The 16,028-nt window shown below is 43.9% G+C and overlaps 1 protein-coding gene across 4 annotated transcripts in view; it reads left to right on the top strand.

Moving 5' to 3' along the window:
* The window catches only part of elmo1 (engulfment and cell motility 1 (ced-12 homolog, C. elegans)), a 117,466-nt gene that overhangs the window by 23,937 nt on the left and 77,501 nt on the right, over window positions 1–16,028 (top strand). For 3 of the 4 annotated variants that reach the window (XM_037093112.1, XM_037093109.1, XM_037093111.1), the window contains exon 2: window positions 14,116–14,273. In XM_037093112.1, the coding sequence (XP_036949007.1) occupies window positions 14,196–14,273 (78 nt within the window). In that variant the 5' untranslated portion in view covers window positions 14,116–14,195. Of the gene's footprint in view, window positions 1–2,587; window positions 2,774–14,115; window positions 14,274–16,028 lie in introns of those variants that run through there. The other variant, XM_037093110.1, reaches the window with a different exon arrangement.

Genomic DNA, 16,028 nt, shown 5'->3' with positions numbered 1-16,028 from the left:
CCATTTAGAAGCTGAGTGTAACCATAAGCTCAAATTTCTGAATCACTAACATTTCAAGCAACGGGTAGTAATGTGCGCCCAGGTCAGAGCCGCAGCTGAATGATAATAGTCTCTCCTAAAATAGCACAGACGATAACAACAAAAAGAATTGAATGGTTGTCGTCAGAGTGTTGCAACAAGTCCTTGTTTCTCACCGAGGAGGCAAACAGGAGGTAATCATTTACTTGTCTATTATTTCTATTTTAAAGGGGCTGTATTTGACAATTTGCATGCACAATGTACACGTACTCATCACTGTGGGTTAGCTAACCTCATTTTAGACCCAGAGTCTGCTAACACAAACATCGCCTTCCTGCACCGCACAGAAGTTCCACAGAGCCCCTTTTAAATTAAGCAACAGGCCGGTGCAATGACAAGGTGCAATGTGAAATAATGTTAGTTTGAATAAGTAAAAAATTAACTAATATTACTAAGAGAATGCAAAGAAATACCTTTATTGCATGCTAACTAGCTACAGTAGCCGGTACCTCAAGCTCCAAACAGGAACGCTAGCTGCATGGCTAACTGTGCGAGCTATCTAATGGCTGCCAACGTCAGCAGCACTTATCAGTAACTCTGGTGATATGCTGCAACAGGTGCACCTTTTTAACTGTCAAATTAGGTTGAAAAAAAAATCTATGATATTTTAATCAACTATGATACAGGACATTTTAGATAAACTGCATGTAATGCGTAATCAGTGCAGTAAACCATTCTTTACACTATAGTTTGACAAAAAGGGAATTTTTCATGTCTAAACGTTTGTCTCAAGATTTCCTGTTTTGCTGCTTAATTTACACCCGATTTTCAAAAATCTGAGCCTCTATGTTTGTTAGTAGTTATTAGGCTCACAATTTTGAATTCAAACATTGCTTCAACACAACCGGCTGTGAAGAGCTTGAGACTGGAACAGCAAACAAGCTCGGACCCACAGTTTAATTCAGGTTAACGCTGACCGGTCTGCAAGTTGCTGCTCTCTTTTTTTTCCTTTTTCTTTCTGCCGATGGAGTTTATAAAACCAGAATGAATCACGTATAAACAGAGCAGCAGGCCGTGATTACAAACCACTTGTTAGGAGTCCAGAAGAGACTTGATTGCCGACTCAAAATCTACATCTCTGGTATCAATCACTCATCACTTTTAGGCGTAAAAGCCTGGCTTTTGACGCTTTGATGATTGTTCATGAGGAACAACAGCTGCGGTCAGCTTGAATCCTCGTTCGTCAGGAAAAAACTTCAGGAATGCGATCTTAAGTATACTATAGTCGCTGAATTGGGTTTGTTGCCTTCAGTGTACTTCAGACTGTATTCCTGGAGTTTTTCCTGATGCCGGTTGAAGGGCGTTAAGCTCCTTCCTTCATCTCTGTAGGCTGCACGTTGGCATTGATAAGCAAGGAGATGTGAAATCCAAAACACACAGGTTTCGATTTTGACAAGAGCATCCTGCGGAGGGAGAGCCGGAGAAGTGATGAGAAGAACTTGGAAAGGTTGTCGACAGACGGGCTGCAGCCTCCTCGATGGTTCAGTGGCACTGAGACAGAGTAGAGAGTTTGGGGGGGGGCTCGCGAGGGAGCTGAGATCGTTTGGATAGATTATTAAAGCATTTGACACGGAGCTGGGCTGAGTCCCCAGTGAGTGCTCTGACTCAGCAGACTTTCAGACATTTGTGTGTGGAGCACGCTCAGTATTCCTCTCTAGGCTAGCAGGGAGTCATTAGTGACAAAGGTCCTCTAAACTTTTTTCACTTCCTCAGGTCTCCATGACACTCGAGGTTTGGCTTCAGCAAAGCAGCTAACCGCATGACGGCTCAACTCATGCAGAGTGCCGTCTTCTCATTATCTCAGCTTGAGACAGAATCTTAATAATAACAAAATCCGTTTCTACTAGCTTGTTGTTTTTTGTTTTTTTTTCCGGTTGCTGTGTTGAAATATTTTTCCTCTTGGATACGTCGGTGGCTCTTAGGGAGTTTGTGTCAAGAGTGAAATTTTTGGGTGTTTTTGCATTTATGAGGCTCATACGGACCAAGTTTGACCTCAGCCTGGGTGGAGTAAACATCTGTTTTTTTTTTTTGTATGACACTCGCACAGATGGCCTGTTGAGCTCACAGCCTGAAAATGATTCCCCCCCCAAACAATAAATGTTTCATATGGGCATTTAGCCTCTTAGCGGATGATCAGTGGTCTTTTGTGACAGCGTAAACTGTGTGACTCACTGTGTTGGCGCTTGTGGTAGACTACGCTCTGACTCTGTTACATCAGAAGTGAAAGTGTGTAGCATGGTGGTGGTGATCATCTAACTTCTGGCCATTTTTTACAATACAGTATTAAACGGTATTCAATTATCAATTGAGTCAAACTTGACTTTAGAGGCAATAGTAATTTTAGGTTGAACACATTAACTTTGGAGTCCACTGATCCTTTTCTTGCTTGCTTTCATCTTATCTTCAAATTTTCCCGCTTCTTTCGCCGACAGACCTGTTTCCTCTTTTCTCGACAAACGCCTACTTCCCCCTTCTGTCTCTCTCTCAGCGCTCTCTTGGTCGCTCCTTTGCCTGAGGCGAAGCACTGCGCAAACCATTGTGAGGTCTTTGTCTTTTGGCGTGTGATGCTGAAGGCGCTTCACTTGCAGGCAGATACTGAAGTTGTTCAGAAGAGAGCTGCCCTCTCACTCCACTATAAGCAGTCGCTTGCACGAGAAGAAGGGTTTACTGGGAGAAGAACCACCAAGTTTTCCGGGTGAGTCCTCTCGCCGTCATAGTTTTTTTTTTTTTTACACTCTGTCTTTGCGCGACACACAGGGTGCAGTAGGCCTCAGGGTGCGGCTCTGTGCACCCTCCTGCCTCCTCTGCTCTCCTCTCCAGTGTGTCATCAGTGGGCACGAACGCTGTGGCTAACATGTTTGCAGTGTGGATGTTAGGGAATGTCTCGGTACGTACTGTACATGCTTGTTGGCTTATCCAAGATGGGCCTCTGCGTGGGTTTTTCCACATCTGACCAGAGAAGAATGGAAATGTCAAAGAACGGATGTGTTTTAAGACAGTTGAGCGTTGTGGCCTGATGGCTTTTGGGGGGGATGGAAATGTGGTGTCCATAGTTTATGATTTTGGAAAGGATAAAGAAAGACCATACTTAAGCGGCTGATAAATCTGCTGCATTGGAAAGTAATTACTTGGCAATATTACTCGGCCTCTTCATAATACGCATTATGGATTAGTTGTAGGCCTATTTTTGCCTTGCGTTTTCTTCTCCTCTCGCAAGCGTCTTGTCTTTTTGTGTCCCTGTCTCCAAATGTTCCAATGTTTTGATTATCTGGGTTGCAGAATGCCATCCAAGTACCTCTAATTGTTTCTGACTCACTTGTTTTGCTCAAATTGCTGGCTTGCTCTGCTCAGAACACACTATTTAGGCTACACTTGTACCTTGCTCAGCAATACGCTGCCGCTCCGCGCCTCGCTCGTGCACATTTATGGATCTAGACACGCGCGCAGTAGATTCAGCTGTGCCCGTACTGTATACAGCCGAGTGTGAGCGTGGACTTGGTGTCCTCTCAGATGGCTCAGGCCTCAGTGGGAGGTTGGTTGGTTGGTTGGTTGGCTGGCTGGCGGGCTGGCTGCTGTTGAGAGATGTTACGAGCGTGCTGGTACTGACATTTGACAGGATATCCTGGTTGCAGCAGTTCAGTGAGAACCAGGGCGGTTTTGTGACACAAACCCGCTGTGAGACACGCACGGAGAAGTCGTCCCGCCGCTGCGACATTTGTCAGTCAAATCCCCAAACTCTGGAGGATGCAGCACATGTCCTCTTACACAACCCATGTCCTCATGCGATACGTTGTTTTTGCGAGGGAACTGTTTAGACCATATGTTTTCTTGGTAGCTTGTTTATGCATGTTAAGTCTCTCCGAGCATGGTACTTCCTCCTTTGGTTGAGTCTAGAAGCCATATTTCTAAACCCTGACCCCGGCCTTCCCCCTTTTCCTTTTGTCTTCTTCCTTTATTTGTAGCTGTTTTGTCAGCTCTTTGTCTCAGGGCCAGCAGCTTTTTCCTGTGGGCTGGGTGTTGGGTATGTGTGTCTGTGTGTGTTGGGGAGGGATAGGGCACAGACACAGTAGCTTTTTGAAAATTCTCAGCTTCAATGCACCCTTTCTTTTGTGTGTTACTCTTGACGTTTTGGTTGTTTTACATAGCAGTTCACTGTAAGGGGACCCTGCACTCCAGTGAGTGCTTCTGAAGTTGCCAGGAGTTAAACAGAAAGACTGTGGAGTGGTTCAACTCGTTGGGTAAAAAAGAGCTTACAATGCGATAAAGGACATAACCAAACAGTTGCATTGAAGTGATTGTTAAATATTTTGGACTACATGGCATGAACAAATAGAGCAGGTTCCTAACAGGAGTTGGTATAATTGAAATAGCTGGAGAAATGAAATATGGAGAAATATAAAAGTAATGGTGGAATTAGCTTAAAACAATGGAAAGTTTGTTTAAAAAAAAAAAAGCTCCATGTCATGAAGCAATGGTCTGAAATAATAGCAGTAATCAGTTTCTGCAGAATTTTGCGGGCTTTTTCTTGGGGGTGTTGTTGCCGAAGATGTCTGACATCATCGCAGCTTTATTTAAAAAACAAAGTTGTGTTGAATGTAGCAATGTTTTTATGCTGGGAGTTACATTGCAGGAGCAGTTGATTAACTTGTAAATAGACACTAAATCTGGATGCATCTCTCTCTCTGTCACAGTGTTTGGTGAATGCTGGGTTGTCCAAATGTTCCTGCCATTCTCTGAATGTGTCTTAAAGAAAACTGTTTGTCAATCGATGACTTTTCTTTGTGTTCCATCACAATGTTGCATGTGGTGCTAAACAGTACGCGCTGCTGTGATAGGTGGGGGCACATCAGACAAGTTCCACGTGAGTGAAACTCAGCTACCCCCTTACTGATATCCAGTGGTTTAAACCTCTCACCTTGCTGCAGTGATGTGCAGGTGCACTCCAGGTTGTGTCAGTAAATCATGATATCACTGTTGGGTGCAGTCAGAGGTTGAAAGGAGCACACTTTTGACCCCCCGCCAAACCACACCCATCAGTGTCACTGATGCAGATGTTAAAAGGGCAGTGAAACACTGCTTCTCAGACTGGAGGTAAGTAACTCTTTAAGTTCGTCAGCGTGTGTTTCTGACATATACACGCCTCTCCTCAGGGGTGTAACACGACCGTCCTGTAGCTAGTGTGCGCGTAGGCGTGTGAAGGCGTCACGCTCGGAGCAGCAATAACCTCGGTCCTTTGCACCACGCCAGTGGCCTTTTTGTCTCAGATAAAAGATGGCGCTCTTTTTGTAGGCTGTCACACACACACACACACACACACACACACACACACACACACACACACACACACACACATTCTTACACACACAAACACACACAGGCCCCTGCGGCTAGGCGGGCCCTTTGTAGAGTCATCAAATGAAGAGCTTGAAGGGGTCCTTTTGAAATCCACCCGGCACATAGGCTACAGACACACCCACACACACACGGGCACAGACACAGATGTCTGTATATACAATTGTAGGAGTTAATGCGCACTCTCCCACACTTTAAATGCACATGTTACTGTGAAATGTGATGGTCTGAACATAATCTAAGCCCATGAGAGCGAGAGTTTTAAGAGGATACATTTTTATAGATTAAGAGAGAAGGCTTTGAGCGTCAGGGTGGCTTCATGGTATGTGCTGTTAAACCGGATGAAAAACGATTTTATTTTGCTCACATATCTGGTCCCCCAAATGTGATTATATGTTGCTGCTGTGCACGACAATAATAGATTGAAATGTTCTCTAAAACCATAATAATTACATCTTGAAATTGTAATGTAAAATTGTTTCAAATGGAGTGAATGAGGGTTTTGTAAGAAGTCGCTTGTTTTGAAACAAGCACTGTTGGGTCAGAGGCCTGTGTGGTCCGCTGTAGGAGGTTGAGGTCACGCGAAGTTGGTTCTTCTTTGAAAAGTCAAAAAGCGTGTCAGCAGGGAAGATATTTCACCCACAGCCATAACGTTTATGATGTAGATTAGCTGGAGTTTGATGACTGGGTGATCATTGGTAGAACTGCAGGATAGCTGGTAACAGTAAGTTCAAAAAAAGGCAGATGCATTCTTCTAGAGATCCTGGGAATACCAGAAGTCTTTAGCTTATTAACTTCTAAACCAAGGCTTTCAGCACTTGGATGAAGGAGCTCATGAGCCCATGTTTTAGCAGCCGCAACCAAAAAAAAATCTTGAAAATATTTGTTAACACGGGGAGATGTGTGAATGCTGGGGAAAAGAAACCAGTTGTGGTAAAGCTGATGTGACTGTCAAGGGCATCAATAAAATGGATTTCTGACACTTGCCGGTATATGTATCAGGTCAATATGACTCCAGCACTGCGCATGGAGGGGAGGGGGCTCTGAGGTGTGCTGTTTAACATGCATCTGGCTGCTCTGACTGCTCCAAATTAAGTGTCAAACAGTCTTATACAAATCACCCAGAATTTGTACCCTGACGGAAGGATGGCAATTTAGTAAATTTAGTAAACAGAGGCTTTTTCCATGCTTTTTAAAGTCTGAGGTTTATTGGGGCTGAGTGTTGGTAGGTCACACTGACATCGTCTTGTGAAAGAAGCTGCTGCCTCATGTTCTTTCACACCATTAGAGTTCATAGAAAAAGGTGCTGGCAGGAGAGGATCTGCAGAACTTGGATCATGTTCCCCTTCATATTCATGCCCCCAGCCTCACTCAATTTGTCTCCCCCCCCCTCTCTCTCTCTATCAGCAACTCCTGATGGAGTTCTAATTAAAGTTACTTCAAAGAGTTGAAATTCCTTAAATACACCAAATAGGCATTTTCGTTTTATATGCAGGGATGTCTTAATTAAAATTCTTTGAAAGCTGTTACGCGCACTTGGAAAGTGGCGTGGGTGGAAATTAAATGGGGCAAATGCCATAAATTGCATAGTTTAGTAGTAGATCCATTAATTTTGTGTTTCTTTAATCTTGAATAACTTGGTCTTAGTCCACTTTCAGGTAAAGGTGAGGAAGCATTCAAAATGTCTTTAATTGGTCATTGCAGCTTTTCGTGGCGAGTGGCCCTCCCTGTATTTAAACTTTCTTCATATTTAAAGAGTCGTTTGTTTGACCTGCACCAAATTCAGCACTGCACTTCCTCATGTAGATCGGGCAGGCGCGAAGTGAGCCACCAATATGAATGTGTTCGAACAACCAGCAAGCATTCTGAACATTTTGCGATTTAATTCAAAACAGTATCCTTGTGTTGTGACATCACACAATTCTCATTTGAAACATAGGAATAAACGCTCTGCACAGGTCCAGTCTTCATCGTCGCCTGAGTCAAACGTCCTGGTCGGAGCTGCTGTAAATCGCCTCTGTGCTGTATGTATTCCCGGTCATCAAGCTGTCCTCCGTTGGTCCCAGTCCCGCCGTGTTCGCTGGGTAGCCGCTGAGCCCAGTTCCGTGTCCCACTTGCCTGGCTCCTGTTCCGGTGCTCATTTCGGCGCAGCTCTCTGCCAGCACTCCCCCGCTCCTAGCCATAAACCCTCCTCCTCCTGGCGGTCCAAAGCTCCAGCACCAGCACTCTCTCCTAATAGCTGCATGGCTAACTGAACTAACTAGAAGCTATAGTTGGCAGCAGTTAGCGATTTCAGTGTTACAAGGGGAAAAAGTTCCTGTTGCAACATGACCCCCGATATTTGCATCCCAGGCCCTGACGATAAGACAGAGCTTCTAAATGAAGTGTAAGGGTTTTGTTTGTGTGCGAGTAACGGACCATTGTAAGCTTGGTTGACTGAGATTCTTCTCATTGACCCAAAATTCAGAGGAGTATCAGGGGGCAGCCCTTTCTTTCTCTACCCCTCTTTTCTCTTTTCTCAAATCTTTATCTTTTGTTCCTTTCATTTTTTTTCTTCACTCGCTCTCTGTTTTGCATTTTCCCTCTTTTCTCCATCTGTCTTCCTTTTATTAACCTCAGTTTACCTGTGATGCTATTATTTCATGTTTACTGTCTGTGTCTACCTTCCTTTAATCTCTGTTACCTCTGCCTCCCTTCCTCCCTCGTGCCTCCCCTCTCATGTTTGCTCACATTTCTCACCTCCGTCCCTCCATCTCCTCCCTCCCTTTCCTCTCTGGTCCTACGGATGATGTGACCCCTCGCATTGCACATCATGAATTATTGAGGTGAAACCCAGCACTTGTCTGCTGCCCAACAAATCACAGGCCCTCTCTCCTCTGTTTCCCTCTCCTCTTACCTTCTCTCCCCTCTTTATTGATGCCTTTCTTTCCCTAATGTCGACCTCTGGCTACAGATCAAATCGCAGGTTTCTGAGGGTAACATGAGATTTAGTTTTTCCCCTCTCTTTTTGAGCTAATCCTGAGGAATTTTGGCAACTTTAACCCAGCGGCACATGCCTCTCTGGTTACAGCAGGTGGGTGACTGCTTGAAGATGGATTAACTGCGCACGTACACAGTCACAGATTGCGATACCTTGCTGGAGAGGAGCCCGGTTAGTCTAGTGGTTTGATGGTTTTGGCAGCGTTTTATTGCTCATAGTACATTAGTGCAATTAAACCAATGGAAGGATTATAAATGTGCGTCAAATGAATAAAAAAAAGAGAGTCTATTTAATGTTTTTCATTGCCTGATTTATGTTCTTTTTGGTCAAATCCTACAAAATAATATGTTCTGAGTGGGGACAGACTTGGCAAGGAGTGGAGAATAGATCGATGGAAGCAGGAAACGTTGGATGCGGTGGACAAAATGAATGAACCGAGGAACAGCGGAGGAAGGAAGGAAGCTGGATCAGATTCTTAAACAGTGACGGAGCATGTTTTTCTGCAAATAACAAAAGATGGAGTGAACTCTTTGTCCCGTCAGCCTGTTTTAACCCTCTGGCTGGGAGAAAAATAAGCACACTCTCACTCACACTCAACTGAACCAGGTTTTCAGCAAATCACCTGCGCTGACATGATGAGCTGTGACAGCAGCTGGCTCGATAACAAGGTCCCATTTACACCGTGAGGAGGCCAGAGTGACAGATCGGGATTTGATATACGGCCCCCGAGGCTATCGCAAACGCTCATGATGACTTGTAGAGAATATCTGGAGTCAAGCACACAAACTTACACACACCTGAGAAAAATCCTGGTACGAGACCTTCTTGCTCAGAAGTTGTTCCCCCGGAGCAGTGTGTGTGTGTATGTGTGTTGAGCGCAGGAAAAACATGTTCATCAGATGAGTGCCGGGCCGTTTGTAGCCCTGCACACGGTGTGCTGGTGTGTCGAACCACTGTGTCTCTCAATTACATTTGAGCCCATTTCCAAGGGATTTACGGTGGCTGTCAGCAACGAGATAGGTGTGTGTCCGTGTGTGTGTGCGCGCCTGCTCTCTAATCAATAAGACTCAAGGCCGCCCATCTCTGAGTCATCTGTGGTTCTCGGAAGATGATGACAAGGTGCTCGGAATACACACATACACACGCGCGCGTTGTGTTTACTGGAGAACCGAAGCCAAATCCTCAGTCAGGGTTGTGTTTGGACTTCACACACACAGACTTTCCACTCTCCATTTTCGAGTATAATTCTGTTTTATTACATCGTGGGTCTTTTATTTTCGGATTTTTCAGCGGGTGCGTTCTGTCATAATGCGACAGAAATGGCAAAGCTAATTGCCAGAATGTGGGAACACAGCAACATCGCTACAACAAACTCTGTCTCGGGCGGGAGAAAAAAGCAGTCAGACGAGCTTTGAATAAACATTAATTTAGCCAGATCGTCTGGACGGTTGTATTCGGAGGTGAAAACCAAAAGTAGTAAACCAAACTGTTGGTAACAATCACTCATTGCACAGGAAAACTGTTTGCCTGGACAAATGCGTGTGCCAAAGTTGAACTTGTCCTAAGTCTGACTGTAAATTATGATGAATGTCTACATTGTAGACCAAGACTGGATTTCAGAGGCTAAGACTGATGTTTAAGCAATCTCAGAACCCACTGGCCATCAGCCGAAGATATAGCCTGGGACTTCCATTGTCAAGATTTTATCATAGTTTAAAATCTGAGAAGTAGCTTGAGGCGCGAGAATGGGGTTTGAGTTGAGGGATACCGGCTATCTCTTTGAATAAATATCTGCATATGATTTGTTACATCTGCTAGGATAAGCTGACATTGACGTGTATGTAATCCAACAGTTGATTTGTTGGTCTGGATTGACTTACCAAGAGCCATTTTGGTTTTTTGTCTGTTTTCTGTAATGATGACCAAATGTATGAAAATAAGACCCAAGTTTTTGTGGTTGAAACAAGACCAGGAGCGTACAACCATGCTGGTGAGGCTCGTGAGGCTACGTTTAGCTCAACAGATGGTGACAGTGCTAACATGCTACCATAAATGGTACAACGTACTACAGTGTACCAAAAAAATCTATAATAAGTTTTATTATTAAAGCAGCATTATGTAGAAATTGGCATTTTGCGTGATTTGGTGGCCCTCGCAGTTTCTGAGTGCAACACCGCCGTCTTGGATACAAGGGTTAGGGTTACAACGTCATGTGTCGAAACCGCAAATGTGAACTTCATATTGCGACTGGAGGTAACGTCAGAGGACCACCAACAATATTACAGTTCATCCCGATAGGAACATAAAAGTAAACATAAAAATCACAGTAATCCATCCAATAGTTGTTGTGATATTTCCCGCTGGGCCAAAACGGTGGACTGACCGACCAACGGACTGCCATTTAAATCCCCAGAGCCGCGCCGCTGTGTAGCATGGCTAAAAACTTGAACTCTGAGTAGCTTTCCTTCACTGCATCTCTGTCTTCTGGCAGGCCAATAACCTGTGTATAGATGAATAATATGCCTGTTAGATATCTGCTTGTCTGTTTGTTAGGAGGAGGATGCTGCTGTTTGTTCAAGCAGTTAACCTGTGAAGTGTAGTGTGTGTGTGTGTGTGCAGGTTTGCTCTCATCCAGATTTTTATCCGTCATAGTGTTTTCTCTCTCTCTCATTCGCCTCCTTGCTTATCCAAGAACGGGGACCTGAAGCGAAATTTTCTTCGCATGAGGTTACTGAGGGGAGAGGCAGGGAGGGAGGGAGGGAGGGTTGAACGGAGAGATGCACAGCTGCAAGGCAACGACTCTCAGAAAGTACTTAACATATTCGTAACGAAACAACTCTAATCTTCAATGAACGCACTCGTTCATATTTCAGCGGAGGCATTCAAAGGAGAGGGGCGGAGTGAGTCATATTTTATATGGAGTTGTGACAAACGTGACTTGAGTATGACGCGCTTTGGAAGGAAAGATGCATCCCCATCTCGAGCTATTGATGCAGCGGCTGCCATGGCAACGAGCCCTTGAATAAAGGCTATGTGGATCATTATGGGGTGACTCACACACAACGCCAGGCCAGCCTTGTTACATAAACTATCTTTAAATTAATCCAAGCTCGTCGAACACACACACGTGCATACTCACACTGTGCTTTACAGCAGCACACACACATACACACAGTCCAGATTAAAACACACATTTCTTCACTCACGATTCTGCCTGCACACATATCGCTGTATATATCAACACTCGCACTACTCTCCTCAATAGTTTTCTCCCAGGAATTAATCCGAGCCGGTCTTTATGCATTATGGATTGAGATTAAATATGTAACCAGCCTTCTCCACCAGGAACTAGGATGATCCAAGCTTTCCAGAAAGGTTGAGAAGGTAAATTATTGATGCCTTCCTCCTTGGTTATTGGGGATATCTATGGTACATTTTCTACTTGATATCTGGGCAGTGGTGGGTTTTATTAGACCTCCCTGCAAGCATGCAGAAGTAGCTTTACCCAGCTTCCCCTTTGCGGTTCGGAGAGACTGATTTGGCTGTTTTTTTTTATTTCCACCACGAGGCTTTTAACTGGCTCATTTAAGAAAGCCACGGGGTTTCAGGTCAATCCAGCTGCCTGCGTCCCGGTCAGACATCGTGCAGGCGTCCTCTGCAGAGGGAGGAACCACCCCAGGATCACATGTTCAATATTTAAGTGTGTGTTGCACTTGTTGCTATGAACCAAGACGCGCATGCTGACAAAAACAGACTGAGTCTGTTTGTCGGGCGCTCTCCGTCCCTCACCGGTCAAAAGACGCAGTCTTTATTTAGCGTTCCTGTTATTACTTCACTTCTGCGGGTTACTGGGAAGCTAATGTCAAACAGATGCTCTTATCTCACTCTCTCACTCTATCCCTCCTTCACCTCTCTCTAACTATTACCTCCTACTCCAGTTTGTACTTTCCTTAGCATCTTTTTAACTGACTCATTTTGTTTGCAGCGTAAAGCTAGGGGACATGACTGAACAAAATGTAATCAGAAACACCCTTCCTGTCGACAGCTCTCAAAGTTCACCCTGTGGATGTGAAGTCGGCTTTTATTGTTGTCTCCAGAATATAGTCTGACAGATGCCTGATTTTTTTTTTTTTTCTTTAATGGAGAAACACATTTTGATATGATGATATGAGAATTTCTAAAAACTCAGATGACAGTATATTGGCAAGTATTTAATATAACATGAGTGAAAAAAAATTTAAAAAAGCCAGATTTCTGTTAAGCATCAGTTAAGTTTGGCTTAAAAACATCAGATCAACTTGCTGTATTCACTAAGTGACATTTCACAGTTGAAAAAAGAAATATCCTGTCATTACTCCCTGGTGAATAAACTGTGTAATGGTTCAAGCACATATTCAGCATTTCATTGCTGCAGCCTCCTGCTACACATCCGCTGACAAATGCGCATTTGGAAATATCTGCGTCCTTGTAATGGTAAAACAAGGTTTTGCTTGGAAATATATTTGATAGTCGGTGGAAAGGATAGATAAAGTTTATCAGCCCATACAGAACAAAGTGAAAGAGCACGGGTTATATTGTAACTCCTTTGCTTCTCTGTCACACACTCTTTTGGGCTTTTTTGTTTGTTGTTGAATGTTGAGAATGTAAAACAATATATTGCTGCAAAAAAAGCTTATATGCCAACATCTGCAGATACATCAGTGCGGTCAATTCTTGACCGGGTTTATCCAGAACCACAGGTTTTAAAGGCTTGTTTTGTGCTCCCCATGATGAGTAAACTGACCTTTTTAATGAGTAAAATTGGGGGAACACCCCTTTTAAGCGAGTGGAATTTGGCAGAGGAATAAGCTTTGCGCTGGTAACCTTGTAACACTTGCGCTCCATAACAGTGGACACGTCTAAAAGGTGTCTCAAACGCAACTCTGGGGATCAAACCGTGGTGCCGCTGGGTGGTTTGTGTCTTTTTAATGACTGAACTGAGGCCGACGCGACAGAGTGGGTCTTTAAAGACATCGTAACTTCTCGATTCACTCACCTGCTGTGACCTCATTAGCAGTTAAACCTTGATTTGAATTCAACTCCTCTTGAGCGCGGCGGCCCCACCGGCACGTCCTTATGTTCAGCGTGTCAACAACTGCAAATTAAATTAGGGCTGCTGCCGGGGGAAAAAAAGGATCTCGCAGGACAAACAAAAAGAAAAACAGTTTGTCTGCTTTCGTTCGGCTGTTCGAGGTTGAGCTGCGTATTTGAATTAGAGTTTTAGCATCAGTGTGTGGCTGCAGAAATTTGCATGATGTGCTTAGTTTTTAAGGTCAGCCGTGACACAAACAGGGGAGCGTGTTCTCGCTGTGGGCTACTGACGCGAGATGGCAGGTAGGCCTATTACGTCTGTGGTTTCTTAACCAAAGCAGCACTGAGGATGGACCCTCATGCTTTGCAGCGAGGCAGCCTGACCTCAGATGGTTTTGGGGTATGAAACAAAAAAAGAGGCCAGTGCTTATACTGTGAAGCTGTCAGAGCTGCAGTAACCCATGTATGTTTCAGCACTGCCCTTATCGACCTTTTTTCCGTCAAATGTTATATTTGAATTCAGAGGAACTGATGGAACATCATCTTTAAGATTTTCTAACATGCTCCATTTTCTATCTTTTTCCCTCCATCCCTCCCTCTCCAATCCTCTCTTCTTTTCCACTCTTGTCCTCCAGGTTTGGATGAGCTAATTCCAGTAGTGGTGACAGAGGTGTGAGGCAGTGAGACCCACACCGACCACCCCACTCCCTCAGCCATGCCGCCGCCGGCAGACATCGTCAAGGTGGCCATTGAGTGGCCTAAGGCCTTCCCCAAGCTCATGGAGATAGACCAGGTAGGTGTCTGAGTGCCAAACAAACCTCATTTTGTTGTCAATACACATGCATTTCCAAATCTAAACTGAAGCAGACAAAGCTTTGCAAATGCTGTGCAGATTTTAACACCTTGAACAGGGTGCATGTTGTGTCTGAACACACTATTGTTCAGTAATCTGCTGCTGTGTATACACCGAAAGTAGTTCAAATTGGTGTGTGTGTGTGTGTGTGCGCGTTGTGCGTGTCTGCCGGAGGTGGGCAGGCGGATGTGATCAGGCCACGATCCACCTTTCCATAGTTCCTAACAATTTTCAGTAATTACCTGAAAGAAGTGCCTTAATTAAAGATATTTATCAGGCAACACAGCCACAGCTTTGACACATTTTTACAGACACCACAGTGATGGATGCCAAATCTTACATAAAACAAGTTTCTCCCAGAACAGCTATTGTGACAAATTTGGGTTTATAGAGTTTTAGAACTTTTATAGAACAATATAACTTTTATCTCTCCATACTCTTTTTTTTTTCTTTAATTAGCAGGACATTCAGGCAGTGGGCTTCTCTTTTTAGGCTCAAACTGACAGTCGCTTTCAGTGGTTAAATGACACAGACTGCAGATTATATTAATAGAAGCCAATTAGTTTTAGTTAAAACGGTTAAAAAAAGAACCTGAGGATTATCCAGCTATAGTGTTGCATCAATTCCAGGAGAATCTCCCACTTGAACATATTTTCTTATTATGGATATCCACAAAGGTTTATCAATCATAAACTGATCTCAAACTTTCTATTTCCAATTCCGCCTCTGCGGTATTTGGAAAGTGGTGCATAGAAATAAGCTGTAAGAAGGCTAGACCTGTTAATAAAATATAATGATAAATATTTAATCAACAGCTCATAACTTCAGGGGCCTATCTCATTTTCTGGTTGTAGCTACAGATTGTGAACATTAATAAGGCTTATCCTGGTGTGTTTGAGTGTAGATGACAGTTCTATGAATCTTTGATTTGTATTTGTTATAACCTTATGTTACATAATGGGGCTAAAAAGCTTCAACTTAAATGAGAAGAGAATGTCCATAAACATCCAACAAAACCAAGGCAAGGGAGGCAAAAACACACAGCCCTGTCTATATTTGTGGAGCTGAGGTGGAGGAGGTGAACAGCTTTTTTAGTTGTTGTTGTTGTGGTCTTCTTACATCTCCGTCCAAATAAAGCACAAGATGGCTAAATTCCTGAGCAACAGAAAGAATCCTTGGTTCGCACATGGCCCAGGAGAAGAAGGCTCTACAGCAGGTGACTAAAATCACCCAGAACATCACTGTTACTCAGCGACAGCTTCAGTCATATCGGTGAGGTGAAGCGTTTGCACAGAGCCCCGAAGGATACTATAAGACAACGCACGCCCGAACCACAGTCTGTTCACCCTGCTGCCATCTGGCAAAACACACACAAGGATCTGCTGCCACACCGCCAGTTTTAAAATTATAATAAATTAATCTTGTAATTTTGTAACTGATAAAGAATTTAAAACTGTGTTTAGATTTGATCAAATGCTATTCCACATATCTGCATAATGTGGTTGCTATAAATCATGTTCGCAGTCGCGGACACTTTCAGCAAAAGTGGTGATGAAACGAGTGCAACTCCTAGTGTTAACATCATTCCGCTGATCGCTCGATCGGCGGCTTCTGAGAGAGTGTGTGTGCGCTGGCACACTTTCGACATGAGTCCACAGATAAAGGGCACCCTGTATGTCAGCAATCATCAGGGTT

Source organism: Acanthopagrus latus, chromosome 3, assembly GCF_904848185.1.
Source record: "Acanthopagrus latus isolate v.2019 chromosome 3, fAcaLat1.1, whole genome shotgun sequence".
NCBI lineage: Eukaryota > Metazoa > Chordata > Actinopteri > Spariformes > Sparidae > Acanthopagrus > Acanthopagrus latus.
The sequence above is the reverse complement of the archived record's forward strand: the minus strand, read 5'-3'. Positions and strand labels throughout refer to the sequence as shown.